Source organism: Prenolepis imparis, unplaced genomic scaffold, assembly GCF_030444845.1.
Source record: "Prenolepis imparis isolate NDT839.2.m4 unplaced genomic scaffold, iyPreImpa1.0 SCAF_5, whole genome shotgun sequence".
Lineage (NCBI taxonomy): Eukaryota > Metazoa > Arthropoda > Insecta > Hymenoptera > Formicidae > Prenolepis > Prenolepis imparis.
In genome coordinates, this window is record NW_028141163.1 from 8,554,179 (window position 1) to 8,577,103 (window position 22,925).

General features: G+C 31.4%; 3 protein-coding genes and 1 long non-coding RNA gene across 10 annotated transcripts; 2 read left to right on the plus strand and 2 right to left on the minus strand.

Annotated features, from left to right (window-relative positions):
* The first annotated feature begins 6,207 nt into the window (after positions 1-6,207).
* Mrpl28 (mitochondrial ribosomal protein L28) lies at positions 6,208-8,632 on the plus strand. 2 transcript variants are annotated; one of them, XM_083037709.1, is made up of 6 exons: positions 6,208-6,228; positions 7,190-7,350; positions 7,509-7,767; positions 7,883-8,026; positions 8,184-8,368; positions 8,444-8,632. In XM_083037709.1, the coding sequence occupies exons 1-6, from the start codon at positions 6,223-6,225 to the stop codon at positions 8,493-8,495; spliced, it is 807 nt and encodes a 268-aa protein (XP_082893835.1). In that variant the 5' UTR covers positions 6,208-6,222; the 3' UTR covers positions 8,496-8,632. The 2 variants fall into 2 exon arrangements, with proteins under 2 accessions (XP_082893835.1, XP_082893834.1); XM_083037708.1 differs by lacking the exon at positions 6,208-6,228 and adding an exon at positions 6,686-6,826.
* On the minus strand, positions 8,602-17,369 carry LOC145935909 (putative phosphorylase b kinase regulatory subunit alpha). 4 transcript variants are annotated; one of them, XM_083037692.1, is made up of 16 exons: positions 16,964-17,369; positions 16,056-16,550; positions 15,431-15,876; positions 15,029-15,344; positions 14,554-14,767; positions 14,309-14,418; positions 14,063-14,210; positions 12,428-12,606; positions 11,930-12,083; positions 11,204-11,493; positions 10,571-11,126; positions 10,445-10,497; positions 10,012-10,173; positions 9,572-9,829; positions 8,943-9,184; positions 8,602-8,759 (listed from the first exon to the last, which is right to left on the minus strand). In XM_083037692.1, exons 2-15 carry the CDS (start codon positions 16,536-16,538, stop codon positions 8,957-8,959), a joined length of 3,597 nt encoding a protein of 1,198 aa, XP_082893818.1. In that variant the 5' UTR covers positions 16,539-16,550; positions 16,964-17,369; the 3' UTR covers positions 8,602-8,759; positions 8,943-8,956. The 4 variants fall into 4 exon arrangements, with proteins under 4 accessions (XP_082893818.1, XP_082893819.1, XP_082893817.1 ...); XM_083037693.1 differs by lacking the exons at positions 8,602-8,759; positions 14,063-14,210 and adding an exon at positions 13,163-13,310 and having other exon boundaries at positions 8,766-9,184; XM_083037691.1 differs by lacking the exon at positions 8,602-8,759 and having other exon boundaries at positions 8,766-9,184; positions 16,964-17,368.
* A 489-nt stretch (positions 17,370-17,858) lies between these two features.
* LOC145935918 (uncharacterized) lies at positions 17,859-19,549 on the minus strand. Of its 2 annotated transcripts, XR_014425300.1 has the most exons (5): positions 19,408-19,549; positions 18,880-19,054; positions 18,554-18,776; positions 18,291-18,469; positions 17,859-18,166 (listed from the first exon to the last, which is right to left on the minus strand). It is a non-coding gene; the product is annotated as an uncharacterized LOC145935918 (long non-coding RNA). The 2 variants fall into 2 exon arrangements; XR_014425299.1 differs by having other exon boundaries at positions 17,859-18,469.
* A 428-nt stretch (positions 19,550-19,977) lies between these two features.
* LOC145935914 (uncharacterized) lies at positions 19,978-22,870 on the plus strand. Of its 2 annotated transcripts, XM_083037707.1 has the most exons (3): positions 19,978-20,160; positions 20,742-21,350; positions 21,410-22,870. In XM_083037707.1, exons 1-3 carry the CDS (start codon positions 19,978-19,980, stop codon positions 21,431-21,433), a joined length of 816 nt encoding a protein of 271 aa, XP_082893833.1. In that variant the 3' UTR covers positions 21,434-22,870. The 2 variants fall into 2 exon arrangements, with proteins under 2 accessions (XP_082893833.1, XP_082893832.1); XM_083037706.1 differs by having other exon boundaries at positions 20,742-22,870.
* Positions 22,871-22,925: the final 55 nt, after the last annotated feature.

The window sequence follows — 22,925 nt, forward strand, 5'->3', positions numbered from 1 at the left end:
TAAATCTAACAAAACGTATATTTGACGTAAATACTAATATATGTTCAATTAACAAAATAGTAATTTAGTTGAAAGGTTTAGTCAAGTTAACACATTTTTTTTTTCAATGGCAGAAGCACTATGTTCACATAAAGGTACACACGTTTGACCCACTTTAAAGCATCACGACGGAAAGTTCCGCCCCTGAGAAGAATTATGGTCGTGGTAGAAAGTAAAAATACATCGAAGATGGTAGACAGGAAGAATTCTGATGAATACTCGTAGTAGTTAGTGAAACATAGGAAAAATATGCGAGGCTAGCGTTTGAAGCTTCCACATGTTCGATTTCTTCTACGAATATCCTCGACTTTATAAATATAATCTTAGTAAGTGTTAACTATGATTGAATTTCATGATATATCGGATAATCAACTGTCATTATAAATGTCGTAAAATCTTAAAGATTTTACGTAAAAGGCTATAAAAGATTGAAAGATGATATTTGATTTTGATTGCTCCAATATATCGATTAACGACAACGCGGTTACATATAATTAAATTTTAATTTTTGTTATATTCTAAATTTCTAAATATAAAAATAGAATAAATATAGAGCTAAAAAAATTTAGTTAAACTTTAGTATAGTCTATATTAATTTTGTAATTAAAACTGCAAAAGCCAATAATTTTTAGTTTGCTTGTTATCGCTTTAGTTATTGCTTGTATTATGTATTTATTTTATATTTTCTATTATAATATAATTTTTTTAAATCTTTACAAGAGGTTTTTCATTATATCAAATTATATTCTAGCTGCATAATTAGAATATAAATATATAATATATTCATTCTAGATATCTCTATGAAGACTTTTCAGTTAAGATGACAATAATCATTGCATGAAATATCAGAGAATTGTGTGGACAGAGTGGTCAATGTACGTTCGTATAAATTTAATTCAACAACAATCGTTAAAAAAAGGATGATAATTCGCGAATATTTTTTTGCAATCCACTCTGCTCGGGGATTTTTAACCGGCCTACAATTTCTCGACTAACTGATGTTTTCCGCATGTCCGAGCACCCTCGGTCCCGAAATTTTTCGTTTCCTCGACGACTCGAGAGAAACGAAAAGCGTGGGCGGTGGTTAAAGCAAGGGGACCGTACTCTCTCTCGCATTTTCGTAACGTGGTATAAGCACTGTGAGGAATCGCGAGCGGCCACGCACTCATCGTCTAATAATAATATCTTGCTCAAATTTCTATTTTTAGGAAGATATACGTGTGCGCACACATGCCTTTATATAAAAGGCCCAAGTATATGGTTACGCGTGCCTACGTGCAAACCGTATGTATGTGTGCTTACGGTTATGAAGAGACGACGACGTCGCGAATTATTATCGCACACCGTAATGTAATATCTGTCGTGGATCTGACAATATAAATGGAGGCAGATGTAACAGAGCTGAGGAGATTCTCCTGAGACACAATAAAATTATGACAAAGTTGCATATAAAGAATTTATGTCAACTAGCTTGCGATTGCAATTTTAAACTGCATTAATTGGATTAAATATTATATCGATAGAGTATTTTTCTTTTTACACGGTTGTAAGTAGTAAAGCATTACATAGATCGGACGCATTATACTATATATGTGTAGAACATATATTTTTCCGCAACTATTTTTGATGCTCTTAAAATAACATAAACAAGCTAATAAAATATAATGTAAGAAGAAAATGCTCTCGATCTTTCAGTTCCTTGTCTTATTCATCAAAAGGCAGACTAAATTACGCGATAGATATAATTGACATACATGACTCGACGTATAAATAACGCTTTTATTCCGGTCACCCATATATATAAATATAAACGAATAAATAAATTTATTTATATATTTATATATATTTATATTTATAATCTAAAATTATAAAATATTATATCATCCATAAGTTATAATCTACAAGTTCATACGGCATATTTTTAACGATGCATTTGTGTCTCGAATGTTGACGAGAAAATTATCTGACGAAAATTTTAGAAAACAAATGCAGAGAGAATATAAATCACTCGACATTATTTTATATGCATAGCACATCTTTGCAATGTGCATTACATAATTCCTTTTTACACATACGGTGTAACAGTATTTACAAAATATAACGTGCAACCGCACATTTCTTTCTCCCTCTCAAATGCAATAAATTATTTTGTATCCTCAAGTTATAAAATTCAAACATTTTAAAAATAATAAAATTTTAATAATCATAATTATAATCTTCTGTGATATAATTTATCTCATAAAAATTTTGTTTCAGATCTAAGTACGGAATATATTTGCTTTTGAGATTTCGTAGCTAGAGAATCATCGCGCTCTGCATATATAAAGCTGATTACATTAAAAAGGGAAAGATGGAATATTTAACGTCGTGCCGTATATCTCGAAGCGCAAAGCTACGTCAGAGAGTTTATACATCTGGATTTAGTTGAATATTTATTTATCGCGAAATTTCTTTTTACATATGCAAGAGAGCGCACACCTATAGCCGCTCTAGTACGTTCTAGTCTCTCTCGCATTTCTTTTTCTCCTCTATACCTCTACGTTCCCGGAGCGTTATACGTTAAACCACTTCTGTTCTATCCCGCTAACTCGAATTTACTCTCGTAGCAGGCGGTGGTCGTTATTCGCCAAGTTTGACAAGTTTACGCGCCGCGGACTATTTGCTCGCGAAAGTAAACTGTATATAGCGTGTGCTTGCTACTACGAAGTAGCGGACCTTCCGGCGGTGGTTGCGGTAGCTTCCGGTATACTCTCGATCCGGACCGGCTCGCCGGATCCGGTAATGCGAAATCGCGGCCTCGCGTAAGGCTGCTTGTGCTGCTTTTTACATAAAAGTCGCGCGCGCGCGCGCATTTATCGGCCTGAAAATAGAAATTTGAGCAAGATATTATTATTAGACGATGAGTGTTCTCTCTCGCGGTTCTCAATTCGGCCTGCCTGTTTGTTGCCGAGGAACCGACGAGGGAGAAGGCCGCCCATACTTCACGTCCACCCATCTCCTCTTCCTTTAATCCATTAGCGCGTAAAGTCGTTTTCTCGCGGAAATATTTGCCTTTTCATTACGCATTGTCCTCCCCCTCGTAAGAAAAATTATTTATGCATTTATTAGAATTATCCGAGACGCGCGAATCTAGTTTTCCAATCTCAGATTTTCTTCGCTATCGATTTATGTACATACATAATCTATATAACCACATTTGCATCATCTGTATGTATAATTAGAAATAATTTATTTACGATTTAAATACATAAATTATGTAAATGATTATGTTATTAATTATTTTTAAAAATTTATTGCTATAAATTTATGTAGAGAAGAAAGAAAAGAAATTTGTGTGAAACTATAAATTAGATTAAATTGTACTTTATTAAAAATTAATATAAAATGAATAAAGAGAAAGAAAAACTGGCAATAAGTTCAATTATACTAATTAAATATAGTCTTCAACTATTTATTATTTGATGGAACTTTATATACAATACAAATGTATTGTAAAATGCAATATTATATATATTTACGATAATGTATTTCAACATGTCCGATTTATTCAATTGCGCATTATAGATCGAGGCATAGGATTACATCATTTGTCATTCGAACAATATGATATTAAAATGTGATATTAAATATATTATACGAGAGGTCTGCTTCTGTTAATATATTTTCAGCTTTCATTCTTTCCTTTTTCTCATTGCTTTGTTTAAAATACAGAAAATGTATGTACGATATAAATAAATTTAATTAGGAAGAAAGTGTTAACACTTATTAAAGGGAAAATCATTGCTTATAAATCGACACATGATTTTAGATACGCGGAAAACATTTGGAGACTGTTTTTAGAAATGACGAGTTTTGCATTTACAGCACAACATAATTTCGAAATCTCTATTTTCGACGAGCGATTATAGGAAAATTCGACCGATGTTTGCAAATGATTATATCGAGGACGATTAAAAATATAAAATGGTTTGCACAAATAGTTGTACAGCGTTATTTTAATAAATAATTAAATCTTCTGTACAGAGTAGTTTGTTAAAACACTAAAAAATACTATATATATATATATATATATATATATATATATATATATATATTATATATACACTGTACAGCCTAAGATAAAACTAAATACAGATTTAAAAAAAAAAAAGCGGAAAAGGAGCAGCAAATATAACTATCGTAGAAATTTTCGTTCGAAGAAATCTCTAAATTTTACAACATTATCATCGATACTAATTCGTTCAACTTGCTCGTCTAATTCGAATAGATCATTCATATTGAATCTTCTATGGGAGGAATATTTTTGCACACCGCGCAATCTTGAATCAAATAAATTGATTATGTATAGATTAAACCGGGAATGCCGCATCTTACTGTCACCCTGCTGTCTTCCCTCGTGTTTTCAAGTGTCTCTTATACAGACACAGTCTGATATTTATTAATATCCTTGTAAATTCTCTCATGCGCGCGTTTGTGTGAAATGTGTGGACAGATTGGAGTGACTCACAAGTATTATTTTTGTACTGTCGTTTGAAACAAACAGTGTACCTCTTTACAAGCAGATGACGCGAATGCGAATTGACCAAGTGTGCGATATATGAAGTCGTATATTTAAAGCTTATTTTATAACTATATATATGCAAAATGATTCTCGTAATGGTTACCACGATTTTTAAGGCACTTACGATTATCTGACAAAGAAAAATCATCATCAGACATTTATCAGTTTCTAACTGACAACATAATAAAAATTGCCCCAACACTTTTTGTTTGATAAAAGAGTAAGGCGATCTTGATTTTTTAAAATAGAATTATCGTGTTTTTTGTAATAGTAATATAGAGGTCAACAAAACTAATTCAATTAAATAAGTATACACAATGTCATTTTCAGTTACATAATAACACACATATTTCTTCCATTAATGAAATTATACTACTTTGATGAGTTTACTTTTGCAGTATTAATCTTTTTAATATATCAGCAATTTTGTTTTAATTTTTAAAAAAATCTATAGAGAGAGAGAAACTCAAAATTTCAAATTAATTTTATAAAGGTTATCAATATCATATTAAATGATAATATATGTTAATTGGTATTAATAATTTAGAGATTATTAATATTTGTTTATTGTTACGTAAGATAGAGATTAATAATAAAGAAATATCTTTGGTAAAACTGAAGGAGAGCTCCGTCCTCTTCGATTTTGTTCAAACTTACCAAATAGAAATATATAAAAAATACATAGTTTAATAAATTAAATATAAAAAATATATTGTTAAACTTGAATAAATTTCCATTTACTCTTTCTCTCCCTTTCTCTCTTTCATTTACTTTGATCTATTGAAAATTTATATATTCAATATATACCGATTGCATTCAAAGATAATAATAATTATGATATTTATATTTCATACTTTTATTCAATAAATGAAGGAAATATTATATTGCTCTCGATATTATCACAGAAAAGAAAATATTAAAATTATTAATTTATAATTAATGAATTATTAACTTTTGCAATAATTGTGTAACTACATATATCGCAACGATAGGTCTTGAAACGCATTTTTCGCGTATTATTCATAATAAAAGAATCGAAGTGACATAAATACAAATTAAAAATTCAGGTTCCAATATCAATCTTTATAAGGACAATACTTTATAAAGACAATATAATTATTTCTTTAATCTTAATTAGAATCTCAAATATATATTATTTCTTCTAATGCTTTATCGTTTATCGTGCCCCCCCCCCCCCTCCTAACTTTTCAATGATCTAAATTCAGATTGAGAATGCACAATAAAAATACGTTTCGAGATCTATCATCGCAATGTTTAACGCATTAATTGTAAAAAGACCCTTTTCTACACGCAATCGCAATCGAATATCAGAAAACTATATTTCTTATGATAAAAGGTTATTAAATGAGTTTATTATTACTTAAGGTTATAATAATGAGGTTATAATATTAACTTTTACAATTAATGCGTAACTATATATATAGCAGATTTCTTTTATTCGACCGATTGATCATAAAAATTATGTTTGGAAAAAGGGCGGTAAGCCAAAAAGATTTGGAAAACTCTGAATTAAACGCATACGCACCTGTGAAAAATAGCCAAGTCGTTGCGTCGTAAATATATGGAGAAGAAATGCCAGAGCAGTAAAGAGAGACCATTATATGGAGGTGAAGGAATCTTTTCGGATTGAAGGAAATGCTTGGGTATCTCGATGAACGTGCATCTAATGAAATTGAAATGAAAGATATATTGAAAAAATCGCAGAGAAATGATTTTACGTTTGCACTAATCACTAAAGACACTAAAGTTTGTAGTCTGCCGAGATTGGAACCTTACCTTACCTTCGACCCAAGATCGATTAATGATGCGATTGATCAATGACGTCATTAATCGATCTCGGATCGATCAAGCCTGCTTTATTCGATTGTTAGTCGAAAGTCGAAATTCGAATCTTGCTCTTCCTATTTCTTTTTTGGCTGGAAGGCTTCAGAAATAGTGAACCTTGCTTAGCTAAGATTCGAACCCTATTTAGCTAAGATTCGAACCCTGCTTAGATTCGTACTTGCACAAATAGTATATGGATAGTATATATACGTAGATGGCATTTAATTCTGATTCCTCATTTATCAGATGTAAGCTGATAAAAGTGTGGCACTTGTTGGTTGATTTATTTTAGGAAAAAACGTTTATTCGTATAATTCTTATTTAATTGATCAAGAATTGTGTAACGTTATGTCTCTCTCCTCGATTAAAGAAGCTACAACGGTATATAGTGTATAAAATTGTCTTATGCAAAACTTAACCTAAAAACTTAATTTATATTTGTCCACTGATTTAACAATATTGATTGATCATATGTTGTAAATTAAATTTTGTCTATCTATTTTTATATTATCAACGTATAAAACACTCTCTTATATACGTTGTTTTAATTTTGAATGGGAGATATAACCTTATCATATATGTAACATTTCTTACTGTTATAATATTAATTGTTTATTGTGATTTGAGACACACACACACACACACACACTTAAGTGAAAGAATATTGCTAATGATAACTAAACATAAAGTTTTTCTGTAAATAAAAGAGATAAGTAAAAGTACAAATATGCAAAATTGTTGCAGCGATTGTATTTTTTTCGAAGACCAAATCGTTGGAGTAAAGGAATTGGTGCAGAATTACCACTAGAATACAAAAAGTTTTGGAGAGAATGGAGAAAGAGTCCAGCTGCTGTTCATTATATTGAACAGAAGGGCACTTATTGGAAAAATTCTCGTGGAGAAGTGTATGTTACATCTCATTATTAACTAATGAAATAATTTAATGATTCTTGTATAACATTTTGTTATACAAATGTATTGCATATATATATATATATATATAATTATCCATAAATAATTTACTGTCTGTTATATTAATTATTTGAACACAATCTGCTTACAGACTTCCAGTACAGAATGTACCAATACCTCTACTGTATACAAAGGAAAGTGATAATGGCATATGGGGAGGAGAATCTGTTGTACAAGGCTTTAAAAAGAAGGGTAAATATAAAAGAAGAGTCCCACATTTTTGGATGCCTGCTCTGAAAAAGTCTGTGGTCTACAGCGAAGTCCTCGACACATATATGAATATTGTTGTTACTCAGAGAGCAATGAATTTAATTCATGAAAATTGCGGATTTGATCATTATCTATTAAAGGTGCATTAACCTTAAATTAACTAGCTAAAGAAAAAGTATAGTATAATTATATATATTACAAGATTTTTAAGAAGCATAATTTTTTTTATAAGAATTGTTACTGTTTTATTTATAGACAGAAGCCTGCAACTTGGCATCTTTACTTGCTCTGAGATTGAAACGTCAGATACTTGTAGCATTAGCAGATAAAACTTTATATCCTGATAATCCAGAAAAGCATGAAGAGGTGTACGCAAAGTACGAGAAATACTTGAAGGATGTAAGTACTTCCTCTATATGCTGTATCAAAAAATGACTTAAAGCAAGATATACTAAATATTGAAATAAAAAGAATATTATTTGTTTTAATATTAAAATATTGATAATATTGACATGTTATATTGAATATAAATTGGGCAACATTAATATATTTTCAGTATACAAGAGAGGAAATAGAATGGTATGGTTTGACATATTTAGAAGCCTGCCAAAAGTGGTTAAAATTAAAGAAAACAGTACCACAACCTTTGAAAATTCAATATAGATCAGAATTAATTGCCAAACTCAAGGAGAATAAAATTAAAGAAGCTGAAAATGTGGATGTTGTAGTACCAGAGGAAACGTATGTATATACTATTTACATATAATACTTGTGCATTTCTCAAGATTTTTAATAAATAATATTTTGTGTTTACAGAAGTTGGTTAAACAAAATGAATCCTTTCTCAAAAAGTCCGAAGACTACCTAGATAAATTTCTGTTAGATAATGCACAAAGAAAGTTACAATTTAATTTCTTGAACATTACAAACTTTCTTTGAAATAAATGTTTTTTGACAAATATATTAATGTAATAAAAAAAAATAAATAAATAAAGCAGATTTATTGGAACCAACAAAATATAATTTATTCTCCTAACATATTGCTGACTCAATTTCTCATTTTTTCAAAATATGCAATAGAGTTCAGTATATAACAAAGCATTATTTTAACATTGATTTTAACATTCTTTCTCTGCAATTCATAATTAATATTTATTAATAATTACTTTGGTCATTTTCTTCTCTCAATTAAGGTAAAAATGTTCAATTACAAAATAATTGTACAATGCGAAATTTATACATAAAATGTCGCAATGCAAATTTATCTGAAATATTTATATATTGATAATTTTTGCTACAAGTAAAGATCATTTACCTTTAAAATATTTACTACGATATTGAGCATTCCAAATCGCCATCCTTCGGCAAACAATCAAGCGTTAAGGCGATGGCTCTTGTAATGTATGTCATCGTTCCATAACTTCCGCTGGGAGCAGTATCATAAAAGTGTTGACAAATATATGCTGCTCCACCACAGAGAAGCGTTCCCATAGCTGTCATTTCACGATGTTCCTTTGGTTTTGCACAACATAATGTTGCATCACCATCAATCGTCATCTATAAATTTCGTAATTGTTTTTTGCACTTAAAAAGTGTAGAGAAAAGAAATACTTTTTGATAATAAAATAGCAACACTATCCATTTTAATTAGCAAGTCTTAATAGAAAATAAAGGGCTCATCTCTCTTAAAGAAAATAAATTGACAAATATTGTATCATGATTTAAATCAATATCAGTTCTGACAAAATAATAGATGATTTAAATTTAAATTGTTTGAAAGAATAAGAAAATTAAATAAACTATTTTTTCTCCTTAGACCCTTCATTATTTATTGCTATATTTTATATTTATTAGATAATTAGATTAATTAAAAATTCAATTAGGTATTACTTTACATTATTAATATATCTTATATAAACAAAAAAAAGAGAAACATTGAAATACCTGATCTTCCAAGAAAATAGCATTTGCTTTATGTACTAAATTTTCAACTTCGATCAGTCCACCCAAAGACGGTACGACATTGTATTCAGTTACTAGTGTCAATACCATCAGAGCCTCGACCACAAGTTGACGATATTCTGGTTGTGGTATAGTATTCAGTACGGTTTCAACAGCCAATGCAAATTTCAGCTCGCCAGATGTCATTTCTTGTGTGAGATTCTGAGGCAGTATTCTTCCCTCAATTGCTAGACCGTTGCACTGTTAAAAATTAATTTTTATGGGGGATTAAAAGATATTAAATTATATACATGTATATATATGTAAATTATATAAATTATATAAAATTTACATATATACATATAATAATTTATATATATATATATATATATATATATATATAAATATATAAATTATTAGATAATGATGATTTACAAACTTACCTTTTCAAGTACTTGCCACACACGTGGATAGAAATCTCTTGGTACTCTGTTCAGTGCACCGTCTAATCGTCGCCTCCGTAACCACTGACCTTGTCGATCGGCTTCTGCTTCGGTACTATCGGCATTTTGTTCAGCGCTTAAGAAACCACCAATTTGAGATTTCTATAGAAAGCAAAAAGAATATCTTCAACTCTCTACATATTCGTTTAATTTGTAAATAATGAGATCACTTGAATTCAATATAAAGTTTATGAAATATAAATTGTAAGTTAATTAAAATAGTTGTTATAGTAAAATATTTCAAAAAATAAATTTATATCAAATTAAAAAATTTAAGTATGAGTCAGTATATTATAAATTAATATGTTATTAAGTATTGGAAATTATAAAACTAAGTCAAATGTAGTTTTATATCACATACTGACAATATTACCTTACTGAGTCTGCTAGATTTGCAACTGATGACAGAAAAGTTGCCGCGACCAACTGCAACAAGAACAAATACAATCAGCGTACAATCGAGTGTATCTCAAATTTTTAACTAAATCGCGAAACGTACCGCTACTAATGGCAAATTCCTTCCCGCTGATAATGTGATGTAATAAATTTTTCATCTCGAAGGGGGACAAATTTAGCAAGTGCTCGGAAGCTTCTTCACCCGTGCAGATTAACGTTCGCGACAGTTCCGTTGCCATAACTTGGATGATCAGACCTACTCGCAGTCTCAGCATCTCGTGAAACAGTTGCGGCTCCGTTCTGATAAACATCGCTAAATAAACGAGCAATTCCTCCGTCAACATGGCGGTCGATTCGTCGTCGCCGTAAGCCTGATGGATCAGAGCTCGTAGCTCGTTCTCCGGCAAAGGTGCGACGATGGTATGCTCGTTGTTCGGCGGCATCCCGACTGTGACTTGTTTCTGACGCACTAGTAAATCGGTGACCGCCTTCGCTAAGTCCTCCACCCTTTTGCCTAGCATGCCGGCGCTGTGTCGCACGATGCCCCACATTTTCTGCTGACAAACCTTTTCGTAAAGGCTCTTCAGTAGATCCTTCACCAAAACGGGATGTCCCTCTTCCTTTACGCCCGTGTCAAAGTATAATCCTTTCGAATCTACCTATATGTAAAATGTTATTTATTTCGTTTTAATAGAGTTTTAATAGAGAATCTTTCATAAGTGAAGGTAAAACTAACAAGATATTGCAGGATATCTCCTTGCTCTTCGAGACTCTCCGTTTCGCGAAGCATAGATAGCAATTCCTCCACCTCGGTTTCAGCGTACTGGGTCTCGGATGTTGTTCTATGTTTAGTTTTAGAAGAATTTCTCCACGACAATAGCTCATCCATTGGCGATGGCGTGCGCTCAACCGTCATCGGTTGGGTGGAATTGAGAGATAATGTAGTGTCTGTCACTTCAATAAATGAATTTATACTTAAAACGGTAGAATGTCTACGGTCTTCCCCTGCCATCCCAAGAATTTCAGCTAAAAGGTACAAAAATCAGTTTTTAATCTGATAAATTTAATGATATATATTGATATTTGTATTTTTCATATATTAAAACATTATTTATTATATAAACTTTAATTGTATATAAATATTCATAATTAATCTGTATAATTATGTATTAACAATATGTATGATATTAAATATTTTAGAAGAATTGGACAATAACAATAAATCACACCATACAGTGTTTTTTTTTATTATACAAGTACGATTAAAATCACGATTTTTTTTTTTAAATATTAAAAGACAGAAATCAGACATAATATAGTAGTCAGTTAATACACTTACATTCTTAGAAGATGGTAGTAGGAAGACATTGCAATATTGTTTAAGGATCCTCTTTAAAAAACATATAATCAGCACACAGTTAGGAAGTTGAAAACCATTTCATCCGAGACAAATGTTACTCACGTTCGACAGCTATGGATCGGGTCTTTTTTATCGCGCCTTTCACTGACATTTTGCGCCGTAGATTTTTCCCTGTACGGATCGGGCCGGGCTTATTGAGAAGTCCTGTACGATGAGGAAATGGCCGCATTAGATGTTCCTCCAAATATTGTTGAATCTTGTGTGGACACAGAAATTAAATTATTTTATATTAAATATTAAATATATAAAATGTTTATTTTTAATTAATTAATTAATATGTATATGTAATTAATATGTACAATATTTTTATTAATATTTTTATTAATATGTATAAGTATCAATTATATACATGTATTTTATGCCATCCAGATTAATATGCTAAGCATGCGGAATTTGATTGAAAAACAGCATTAAAATTTATAAGACAAAATACTTGGATTATATTTTGCAAAAAAGAATTCTGTTAATATTATATGTATGTATGTGTATGTTTTATGTGCTGTGATCTTTAAGCAGATATATAATTTGAATTTTATATACCTGAGGATTTAGTTTGTCAGGACGACCGTCTTCGGAACTCCCCAAGAAACTAAGATTTGTAATACATGACGTGCTTAAGAAATCATTCAAATTTCCTAATGATACTCTCGTACCGTTGATGTAGCCGCTCTTAAGTTTCTTCATAGTAGTTATCATAGCTAATGGTATTTTACCCTGATCTAGAAAAAAATTATTAAATTTTGATTTAAAAAATCACAATAAATAATATATACATATATATGTGCCTTTTGCATTGGAAACGATAACTTATCCTGTATTTTTTCTATACAGGATAATTCAGGGGTAAAAACACTGTAGCAAAAAAATTTACGAAAAATTAAGGAATAAAATGCATGCAATTTTTATAGCAATATTTTTTTAAATACAAGAATTTCGTTTAAAATTTAAACAATTATAAGATGTGTTAAATGATTTTGCGATATAACTATACCATTAGATAAAAGATTATATACTATCATATACATGATTCACATATTTTTAATCGCAGCTTGGGCCAAACTTTAAATTTGTATTTAAAAAGTTATTGCTTGAAAATAATATAAATAAAAAATTATATGCTTGTTTGTCTAATTTTTCTGCTACAGCATTTTTATACTTGAATTTTGTGATACTCTATATATAGTTAACAATTTTCACAGCAACACTACGTTATATATAATCTCTGACGAGCTTTTCGTTGTAGGATGATATCTAAAGCTTCCGACGAAGGCATACCTAAATGATTATGAGTAGCGACAAGGGTTACGGTTGGTCTGCCGAGCATTTGCTTCCAGTTGATTTTGAGGAAGGCCAGGGTGGTTGTGAAAGTATCGACAAGCAGGTCGACGTCGTTTGTCGTGTAGTTCTCCTCCGTGTCAAAGTTCTAACACATGCAACACACGCGCATACCACCGAACACATAATAAGCCATATCTTTAGGATAATTTTATTGTTTGATGCTTGAAGAGGAAGCAATCTCTCTCTCTCTCTCTCTCTCTCTCTCTCTCTCTCTCTCTCTCTCTCTCTCTCTCTCTCTCTCTCGAACATTTTGTTTTTATCCTGCCTCGTATCGGTCGAATCATCTTCAATATTCGATACAACTCGCAATCTCATCCACTTTCAATGTTTGGCTCATGTTAGTAATGAAGAATGTAATGAAACATAACATAAATGAAAAGTAATTAAAAGCTCATGTCGTAACCCTCTATGGATAATATTATGTACTAATTACAAAATTGAATTACATTATTACAGAACCTATTACAGAGATTGAATCTAGAATTTATATTACAATACATTTTTAAGTATATGATATATACTAAAAAAAAAATTAAAAGATAAAATTGAAAATTACATTAAAGTAAAATTATATTAAACCATAGGGGATTAAATAATCGTTAAATGAGAGAACCGTTCAATAACAAATGCATGCAAGCAGACACGTTAGTTGTTGAGAGCGGACAGTCACAGGTTTTCTAAGAAAATGAAAATCTCACGCAAGGAATTTGTCAGAATTTCTAAGAATATAAGAGAACCACAGAATTTGCTTAATTGTGGCAACTTCAACGAATTTCAGAACGCCTAAATTAGTAATTATAAAAATCAACTATGATCTTGTGAAATCGTTAAAATTACCTAGATGAATATTCTTGAGGGGCATGACCACGAGAGGCCGGCCCAACATATTCTGCCAACTAGACTTCAAGAAATTAATTTCACCTTTGAATATGTCAATCATGAGCTCATAGTCCGATGCGATGTAGAAGCGGGTCATATCTGTCAACTAGTCAATTCGGTGCGAGAACAAGAGGAAACGTAAGAAAGAAGAAATAAAGATATAGAGAGATGGTAGAGCACACCATAAAAATTGTGCTTGCTTACCTGCGGCGTGAATGCAAATATCTTATCGTGCAAGGAATACAGTTTACTAGTGCTGAGGATTCCTACATCTCTTGACTTACGTCCGGATAAGCCTAGTTTCTTGTTACGTCCTGACAACAAATATTTAAATTTTAATTAAATATATATATAAATATATTAAATATATAATTAAATTATAATAAATTAAATTCAGTAACATGTGTCTCTAAGGTTCTATCTGCAACTTTATTCACACAGTCATTCACCTAAATATGTGTACAGATGACTTAGGACTTTTGCAGGCTGTACTTCGATCGGCGCAACCTCTGCGATTGTTTGGACATGAATATCGTGCTGTGCAATTTTTTCCCTGATTTCTGTATCTTCTGCCAAGATAACTACTTGCACCACTACATCCGGCTTTTTCTCACTGCATAGTCGCCTGTTTAAGGGATCCAACTCCCCAACCGCGAGAAATCCCTATAATAAGACAGAATTACGAAACTTGTTATTAATGTATTAATTAATACTATAATTTTAATAAAAATAAAAATACAACTTAAAATTAAATTTAAAAAAAAATAAATAAATTTCAGATAAAATAAATTATACTCAGTATCTCTTTTAAACACATTTAATATTTCAAATATATATGCAAGTTACAAAAAAAATGTAATGTTAAATATGACATAATAATAAGATATTCTTAATCTGTTTTAACAAAGTTTCTGAGTTACTTACTTCTTGCAGCAATTTTCCTAGGATATAAAGAGATTGCGCCCACATAAATGGGCATTTGCCTAAAGCTGTTCGACTCTGACTACCAGGTTCAGCGTACTCCGCTGATACATCCTCAGATGTAACAGAATATAATTCAGGCACCAATTTCATACCATCATCTGTTTTAATCATTACTTCCTCCAACTGCTTAGTACATATCTCAACTGCTTCTTTATTGCCTTGGAAACAATAGTCCAATATTAAATAACAGAAGAACAGCGGCCACTCGCATTCGATATTTTCAAACATACGAAGCTCCCATGGTTCGTAATACAATCTATTTTCAAAGATAAGAATTATTAGTCAAAGTAAATCGAATTAAATTAAATTAAATTAAAAATATAAAACAATACACTACAGTACCTGTTCACATCTTCCTTTGGTGTTTTATATCCATCTCTTAGGAATCTTTTATAACCATATCGTCCTTGCAATTTCTTGATGATGGCGTCTCGTGTCTCGTGAATTAAGTTAGGTTCATCCACTGCAAATGCAGGGAAACTTATGATCGACAGTAAACCACTGTCCAGCTCTTTGGAGTTTGATTCTCTGGGCAGCATGGATTGCAGCACTGCTTGACATTTCTGTGCTTCATCAGCCAGAACATGAATAACCGACGTAAGTCCACCTCTCGCGCCAAATAAATCTAATTCATTCATGGCTTCCATCGCAGCTTTGGCCATACCAATACTGCTTGCGTTTAATTCCGGCAAGCCATGATTAGTTTTATCGCCTCTCTCCCAAATTCCATAATCCGGTGTGCAATAGGCAGATTCGATGTAAAATACCAAATTCTGAATAAAGGCCACCTAAAATTAAACACCTAAATTTAAAATATTTTCTTAATTCTGTATAAATATATCATGCAATTACAATCACATATTTATAATAAAAAAAATTTGAATGTTTTATTGCGATAAATATCACAGTTATATAACTCTTCAAATTTATAATATAGTAACAAATGTAGAATAAAGTATATTTATACCTCATCCAAATTGAAAACAATCTGTAAGCCAGATGCTGTCATTTGGGCCAGAATTAAAAGATACAGAGAAATGGAATCGATTTGAAGATGTCCCCATTCAGTATCTCCAACTACGGTTTGACCGTTAACAGAGCTGTACTTTGCATGCAACGCATCATGTGGATTTTGACTGGATTTGAACTTCTCCACTTTTTCCTTCTGTTGCATCATTGCCATCAACAGACCCCTCATTAGCTTCACGCAGCTTTGTTCCAATTCGTAAGTTTTTGCCCTGTCTTCATCGGCATCTGCTATCTTCTTGTAGGCCATTGACAGACCCCACACAGCAAGTATGCAATAAACATTGTCACGTATCCAAGCATGGTCATTATCAGGACTTGCAGGAAAGAGCCCAGTGACAGGATTCTGATAATTCATAATTATTTTGTGAACAATCCTTTGATAGTAGTCCAAACGGACACCAGAGTTGCTTCTGCTTCGCATCTTGTGTTTTTACTGTGGAAAATAATCACACAAATCTATTATTCAGATTCTATGTATGCAGAAAGATATTGTAATTAGGCCTAAGATTGTATAAGCAATTAAATTTTTGTTGCACTTTTCATCAACAGTCTGTCTAATCTTGATGCACTTATATAAGCTTTTTACATATATTATGCAGCTTCTCTAAGTTAATCACGAGCTAGTTAAAGTTATAATTGACTAATTTTATATGAGAAGACCCTATATATATTACAATATAACAGAATGATTTTGTATATAAACACCTGTGTCAGTATATCAGTGCCACAGATTAACTTGTAAATTAATTACAATCGCACTTCCGTAAATAACATTTAAATTACAAAGAATATAAAATTACACATACATTTTTTATTAGGGTTAGAATTGTAAATTAAATACCGTACTTTATTAACGATCGTTGATCATCGATTTCGAAGAACTCTATATTAATCCTTTAAACTTGCAATATATGCGTCGTGTAAAAAAAAAGGTAGATCGTACTTTCTTGCGTTCTAATGAGATAACTATGTACAGATCTAAAGATTTAAAACGCAATGTGAAACGAATGTCAAACGATGTCAAACGCGCCACATCTCTCTCTTTCTCACTCTCTCTCTCTCTCTCTCTCTCTCTCTCTCTCAGACTTCCCTCTGTTATTAGGGTGCATTTTCACAAAGCTGTGACGCTGGATTTCAGCGTCAAGCGTCAAGCATCAATAAAGACAAATTGACGCTAACGTCTGTTGACACTGGCGTGAAAACATAGCGTCCAAGTTTAGATAGCATATTCTTTCGTTCTACGTTCTCTGAAAGCTGAACAAATCCATCTTTTTTTTCTTGACGCTAGCGTCACAAATCGGATCACGTGTTACGTGATTATGGTCGATAATGTAGTTTACTAGCTGTAATGATTTCCTTTTACGCCAGTAATATGCCTGAATTAAAACCTCTTCGCACTTATATCCTAATACATACCTCTTTGCCACATATGCTTTGCTATTAACTCAGGCGAGAGATGATACGGAGAACATACCTTACAAAGAGGCATGATTTAGGAAAACATATATTCCGAAGAGGTTTTAATTTCATACGCGTATTTACGAGCGTATTGAGAGAATGAGACTGCGCATTCTCAATCCGACTTATATTTAAATCAACGAAATTTAAACGCGATAAAACATCGGACGAAATATATTTGCGATTCTAATTACGATTAAAGAAATATTTATTGTCCTTAAAGATCGCTATGAAACTTGAATTTCTAATTACATTTATGTTTGTTTCTCTCTCTCTCTCTCTCTCTCTCTCTCTCTCTCTCTCTCTCTCACACTCCGATTCTTACTCGATTAAATAAAAATATTATGCAAAAAATGCGTAAAGCTCTATTGTCACGATATATGTATAATTACACATTAATTGTAAAAAGTTAATAACTACCTATAGTAATAATTATTAATATAATTAATATATATTAACAATTAATAAATTTATCGTAGAAAATAGTTTGCAGCTTGATACTCCTTCACTAAAATTGTGCGATGCTCATTGACAAATAAATCCTGACTGCTGTACACCTTCACCAGGGTAGAGATTATGTCAGACACCTTGCTGCGTTGATTTAATTGAATAAATACAAATTCTATATTTAATACTGACGCTATACAATACTGAAGCCAGCCAGTACAACACACAGCTGCTTTTAAAACGCGACTAATGAAATTTCGCGGTTTACCGGGATTAGCGTTGACAGGATCCGGCATTCACCTTTTCCAATCATGAGTCTCGTCAATCGTCCAACTGTTGTTTAATTGTACGTACTTTATTAATTCGTCGGCCAACTTGCTCAACGAACCTTCGAGCAGACAATTAACGACAGAACGTACGATGTCCTCTCTGCTCCTCAAATAATTCCTGAAGAAATCAAAGTATTCGACAAATCAATATAGGTAACAAACGGACACATAAGAATCTACATGCAATAAGTTGAGATCTCACTTGAAAGGTTCCATTACAGCTTCCAGAAGAACTCCCGTTAGATTGAGATACTTGACAATTTTTATTCTATCTTTTTATAGCGGTGATCTATATCCGGGGTGTTCACCCCGGTATGTAAGAGTCTCGTTTTAATTGCTTTCTGAAAATTCCTAAGATCCTTCCATTGAGCCGTTTCTTCCAGGCAAATTCAGATCATTCACCGCAGGTTGTGACTCGAGATAGTCTGGAAAAAAGTATAGCATGTAAATACATGTTTTTATGAATAAAATTTATAAATATATATATATAATATAAAAAAAAAATATATATATATTCGACATTTGTACCTATTATATTATATTGAATAGATGATTGATTCATATCTTGGTGTATGTTTCATACAGGAAATAGAAATAATTTCTGTTTAAATTTATTTATGGCACTATGGATTTCATCAGTTAGTGCAACCGTTTTCGAAAAACAGATTCTTACCCGCTAAATTATGACAACAGTTTCGAGCCACTGTAAAAAATAAAACATTACATCATAGATATTACATATTACTATCATTATTATAATTATTATTATAAATTATATGAGATTAATAAAAAGAGAGATAAAAACGTTCACATACGTTTACTAATGAAATCTATTATGACTTGTCAAATGTTGTCGCATGTTTTTTTAATCAGATGATTCTTGATACAAATATAAATTAATGATATGTGAGTGCAATTTCCTACGAGTCTCTCCAATAATTTCAGATCAACTAGTTTTCTATTAATTGATATATCTGATTTAAGACATATATTTCTGTATATATCTCATAAGCATTAGATAAATCACAAAGTGATTATATTAAGATAAATATTTACCTTGAGAAGAGTTGTCTGAATTACAGAATACATTAAAGGCAATTTTATAGATCTGATCTATAGTACATTCGTGACACAATAGTAATAATTGTTTCAACAATGTAGCTCTGACAATGAGCTTGACTAGTAAACTACATTATCGACCATAAACTCGTAACACGTGAACCGATTTGTGACGCTAGCGTCAAGAAAAAAAAGATGGATTTGTTCAGCTTTCAGAGAACGAAGAACGAAAGAATCAAGCTATCTAAACTTGGACGCTAAGTTGTTCCACGCCAGTGTCAACAGGCGTCAATTTGTTTTTATTGATGCTTGACGCTGTCACGCTGAAATCCAGCGTGACAGCAAGTGAAAATGCACCATTATCTAGGAAGGGGTTAGGGAGGGAAAGAGAGAAGAGAAAAGAGAGGGAGAAAGAGAGAATGCCATGGATTAACTACGGCGCAATCGGTGGCTTTCGGTGCAGCTTATTTATTTTTTTTTATTTTTAGTTTTTCGTTCACACACATACGCATAAATATCTCAGCGAGTTGCTCGAAATTCCCGATCCGATCCGCCACGCGATCGGATATGGCTACGATCGATCTTCAACATCTGTCATTATTACTAATTGCGCTGCTAGCTGCAGCGTTAACCTCATCTGTCAACGCGGGACCAGATGGTATTTCATCCTCGATATCTTCGGATTCTTCGCCCAAATCGTCGACGATCGAGCACAGATTCGACTTCGTCGGCGATAAGAAAGCGTCGAAGGTAAATCAGCTGTAAAATGCATTTTTCCATTTTTGCATATGTGAAAGTTGTCAATTTTATTTTCTTTATTTTCAGCTTTATTTTTATTCTTTTAGCGTTCCTCTCTGTCCTGCTGTTTTATGTTATCCTTTTATACATTTTATGGTTTCTCTGTATTTTTAAATATGATTCACAATTTCCATTTTGACAACTTGCTCTTTTTGTTTGATATATTTTTTGCCTTACTTTGTTTTTGTATTCTATTCTGTGAATTTTATTTTTTTTAGTATCTTTAATTTCTATTTCAAATATTTTTTACATTGTTTTACAGTTCTTACTTTATTTGGAATTTATTTCATTGCTGTATATTGAAAGTATTTCTCTCTCTTTTTTTCCTTACAAATTACAAAATTGCTATATCTTATTTATATTTATTTTTTCTGCTTATCCTATCACTATCTAAATACTACTATCATTTGTCATCTTTATGATATTTGTTCATTCAGGAATTTATATTTAACTTTATATGATAATTCTATATATATGTATATGTATAGGAAGTTATGTAAATAATTTTATAAAACAGTAAAATATATTTCAAGTCATGGGATTCCGGAAGGCTGGCAGAAGGAGGACCTATATCAATATCCACAACTACTCAACACGCAAACATTAAAAGTAGTACAGTTGATGGATTAAACAAGCCTGATGAGTCCAGAACAAGAGAGAATGTGCCTAAAGAGAGACATGACAACCCTTTTGCTAGGAAGGAGAAAATAAAACCGAGAAAGGGTGTAGATCAGAATATGGATCCACAGGTGACAAATGTATCATTTAATCAGACCATTTCGAAGAATACAGAATCTGTGATGGAAACTGCCTCTGCGGAAACTGTTCATGTCAATAGTCAATTTGAAACTTCTACCACTGATACTCTGAAATTAAATGTCACTAATTTGCATGTCAACAATAGTTTAGATCACAGTATGAATTCCAATACAAGTCTGATGTCAGCAAATACAACTACATCTCACACAGAGGCGACAAACCATACAACGCCAAAGGCTTCTTCGCATATTGAAAAACATATACCGAAACCTAAACCTATAGTGACAACTGTTGACGGACTGGAGCCTAATGAATCTAGATTGTCTTCACGAACAAAGAATCCTCCACTGGGAATGCCGAGAAAAATCGACTATATCGTCCCGGTGATTATAACGATTATTGCTTTACCAATACTGGGCGCTATTATTTTTGTATTGTACAGACGCGGTCGAGATTGCTGGGATAAGAGACACTACCGAAGGATGGATTTTCTGATCGATGGAATGTATAATGATTGAGAATAATCGTGTGAGAAAATTTTCGTTTTGCGAGACTAAATGGATAGTGTAGTTACGTAAGAGGAAATCTAATCATCAATTTCCGCGTTCTTCCATAATTGTAAATTTGTATATATTCTCTCGAAACAGTTAAGTAACACTTAGCATTGGTTCCTTCTCACATATAATAATGCCCAAATGACAACAATATTTATTATTCAAAAAGGGCTTGACATTTTACTACGCCATCAATACATAAGACTATTCATAATATTATAATGTCTGAACTTGCTATGCTAAAATGTCCAAAAACTTATACAATTTCTTTATTATACTATTGCTATATACTATTAATAAGTAATGAAAATTTCATAATTTATTACATGGTAATTGATACGTTGATATTTATTTTTTTTGAGATTATATATATATATATATTGTAAAACAGAGATATATTTTGTCAAAGGCATTGAACAACGATTTTGAAAGTATTTTATAGAATTTAAAAAGAAAATTTATAACACAAAGTAATCAGTCTAAAGTAATTTATAAGTACAATTCATATATAAATATATAAAAAAATGTTTCTTTAAACTTGTTTCTATTAATGAAAATTATTAGTGAAATATTAATAGTGAAAATATTTTAATATAAATCTTATCACATATATATTATACATACATACACATATATAAAATTGTGATAAGGTTGTATATGTATATAACTATCGTGTCACATTTAATGCCATTTAAAAAATGCAAAAGATTTACTGAGGGTCCAATTGTAAAAAATCTGACAATAATATTAGCAATCTGAATTTCTACAAAGCCAAAAATCGAGCTTGTATCCTCGATTTGCAAGATAGATTTGTATTTCGAAAGTGCTCTCTCAGCGAATAATTCGCGCAAATCTTTCCATATGCAAGAACCGTAGTTTGTAAGATACTGTCCTATATTATATATGAAATACGATAATGTACACAAATTTTTACCAAAGAGTTATTCGATTTGTGTAATATATATTGTAAGTTTGTTACTTGTACCTTTTTCATATTATATTTAAAATTCAGAATTTTTCTTTGCGGAATGTTTTAGAAATTTCTAATCTGTTCAAGCTCACTTATAACTTATAACGAGGATACTTTATTAACAATTATCATATACAGAATATCAAAGCAAACAGCATGAAATGTTCGTCTTGCTATGTAAATATGATGGACAATGATTTGCGAAATTACTCAATCTATGTAAGACCTTTTGAGATTGTGATTTTTGAAAATAAGATTGCATTTTAGGCCTTTAAAAAATATATTTTACCAAATATATATCGAAAAGCAATAATAATAATTATTTTTGTACTATGTAAAAAAATATTCATATTGTTATAAAATATATTTGCAAGCTCTATCTATTGTGTTATCACTCATTTTGTAACCCGTCAAAATAATATATGTAAGAACTT

Bases quoted from the DNA above. Each gene is read 5' to 3' on its own strand.
- Mrpl28 (XM_083037708.1), top strand. From the start codon at position 6,794: ATGTCTCTCTCCTCGATTAAAGAAGCTACAACG. The intron at 6,827-7,189 runs GTATATAGTGTA...AAATTGTTGCAG, and splicing joins CGATTAAAGAAGCTACAACG to CGATTGTATTTTTTTCGAAG. The intron at 7,351-7,508 runs GTATGTTACATC...ATCTGCTTACAG, and splicing joins AAAAATTCTCGTGGAGAAGT to ACTTCCAGTACAGAATGTAC.
- LOC145935909 (XM_083037692.1), bottom strand. From the start codon at position 16,538: ATGCGAAGCAGAAGCAACTCTGGTGTCCGTTTGGACTACTATCAAAGG. The intron at 12,084-12,427 runs GTATATAAAATT...TGTCCACACAAG, and splicing joins CTGACAAACTAAATCCTCAG to ATTCAACAATATTTGGAGGA. The intron at 10,498-10,570 runs GTACGTTTCGCG...TTCTTGTTGCAG, and splicing joins GGAATTTGCCATTAGTAGCG to TTGGTCGCGGCAACTTTTCT.
- LOC145935914 (XM_083037706.1), top strand. From the start codon at position 19,978: ATGGCTACGATCGATCTTCAACATCTGTCATTATTACTAATTGCGCTG. The intron at 20,161-20,741 runs GTAAATCAGCTG...ATATATTTCAAG, and splicing joins GCGATAAGAAAGCGTCGAAG to TCATGGGATTCCGGAAGGCT.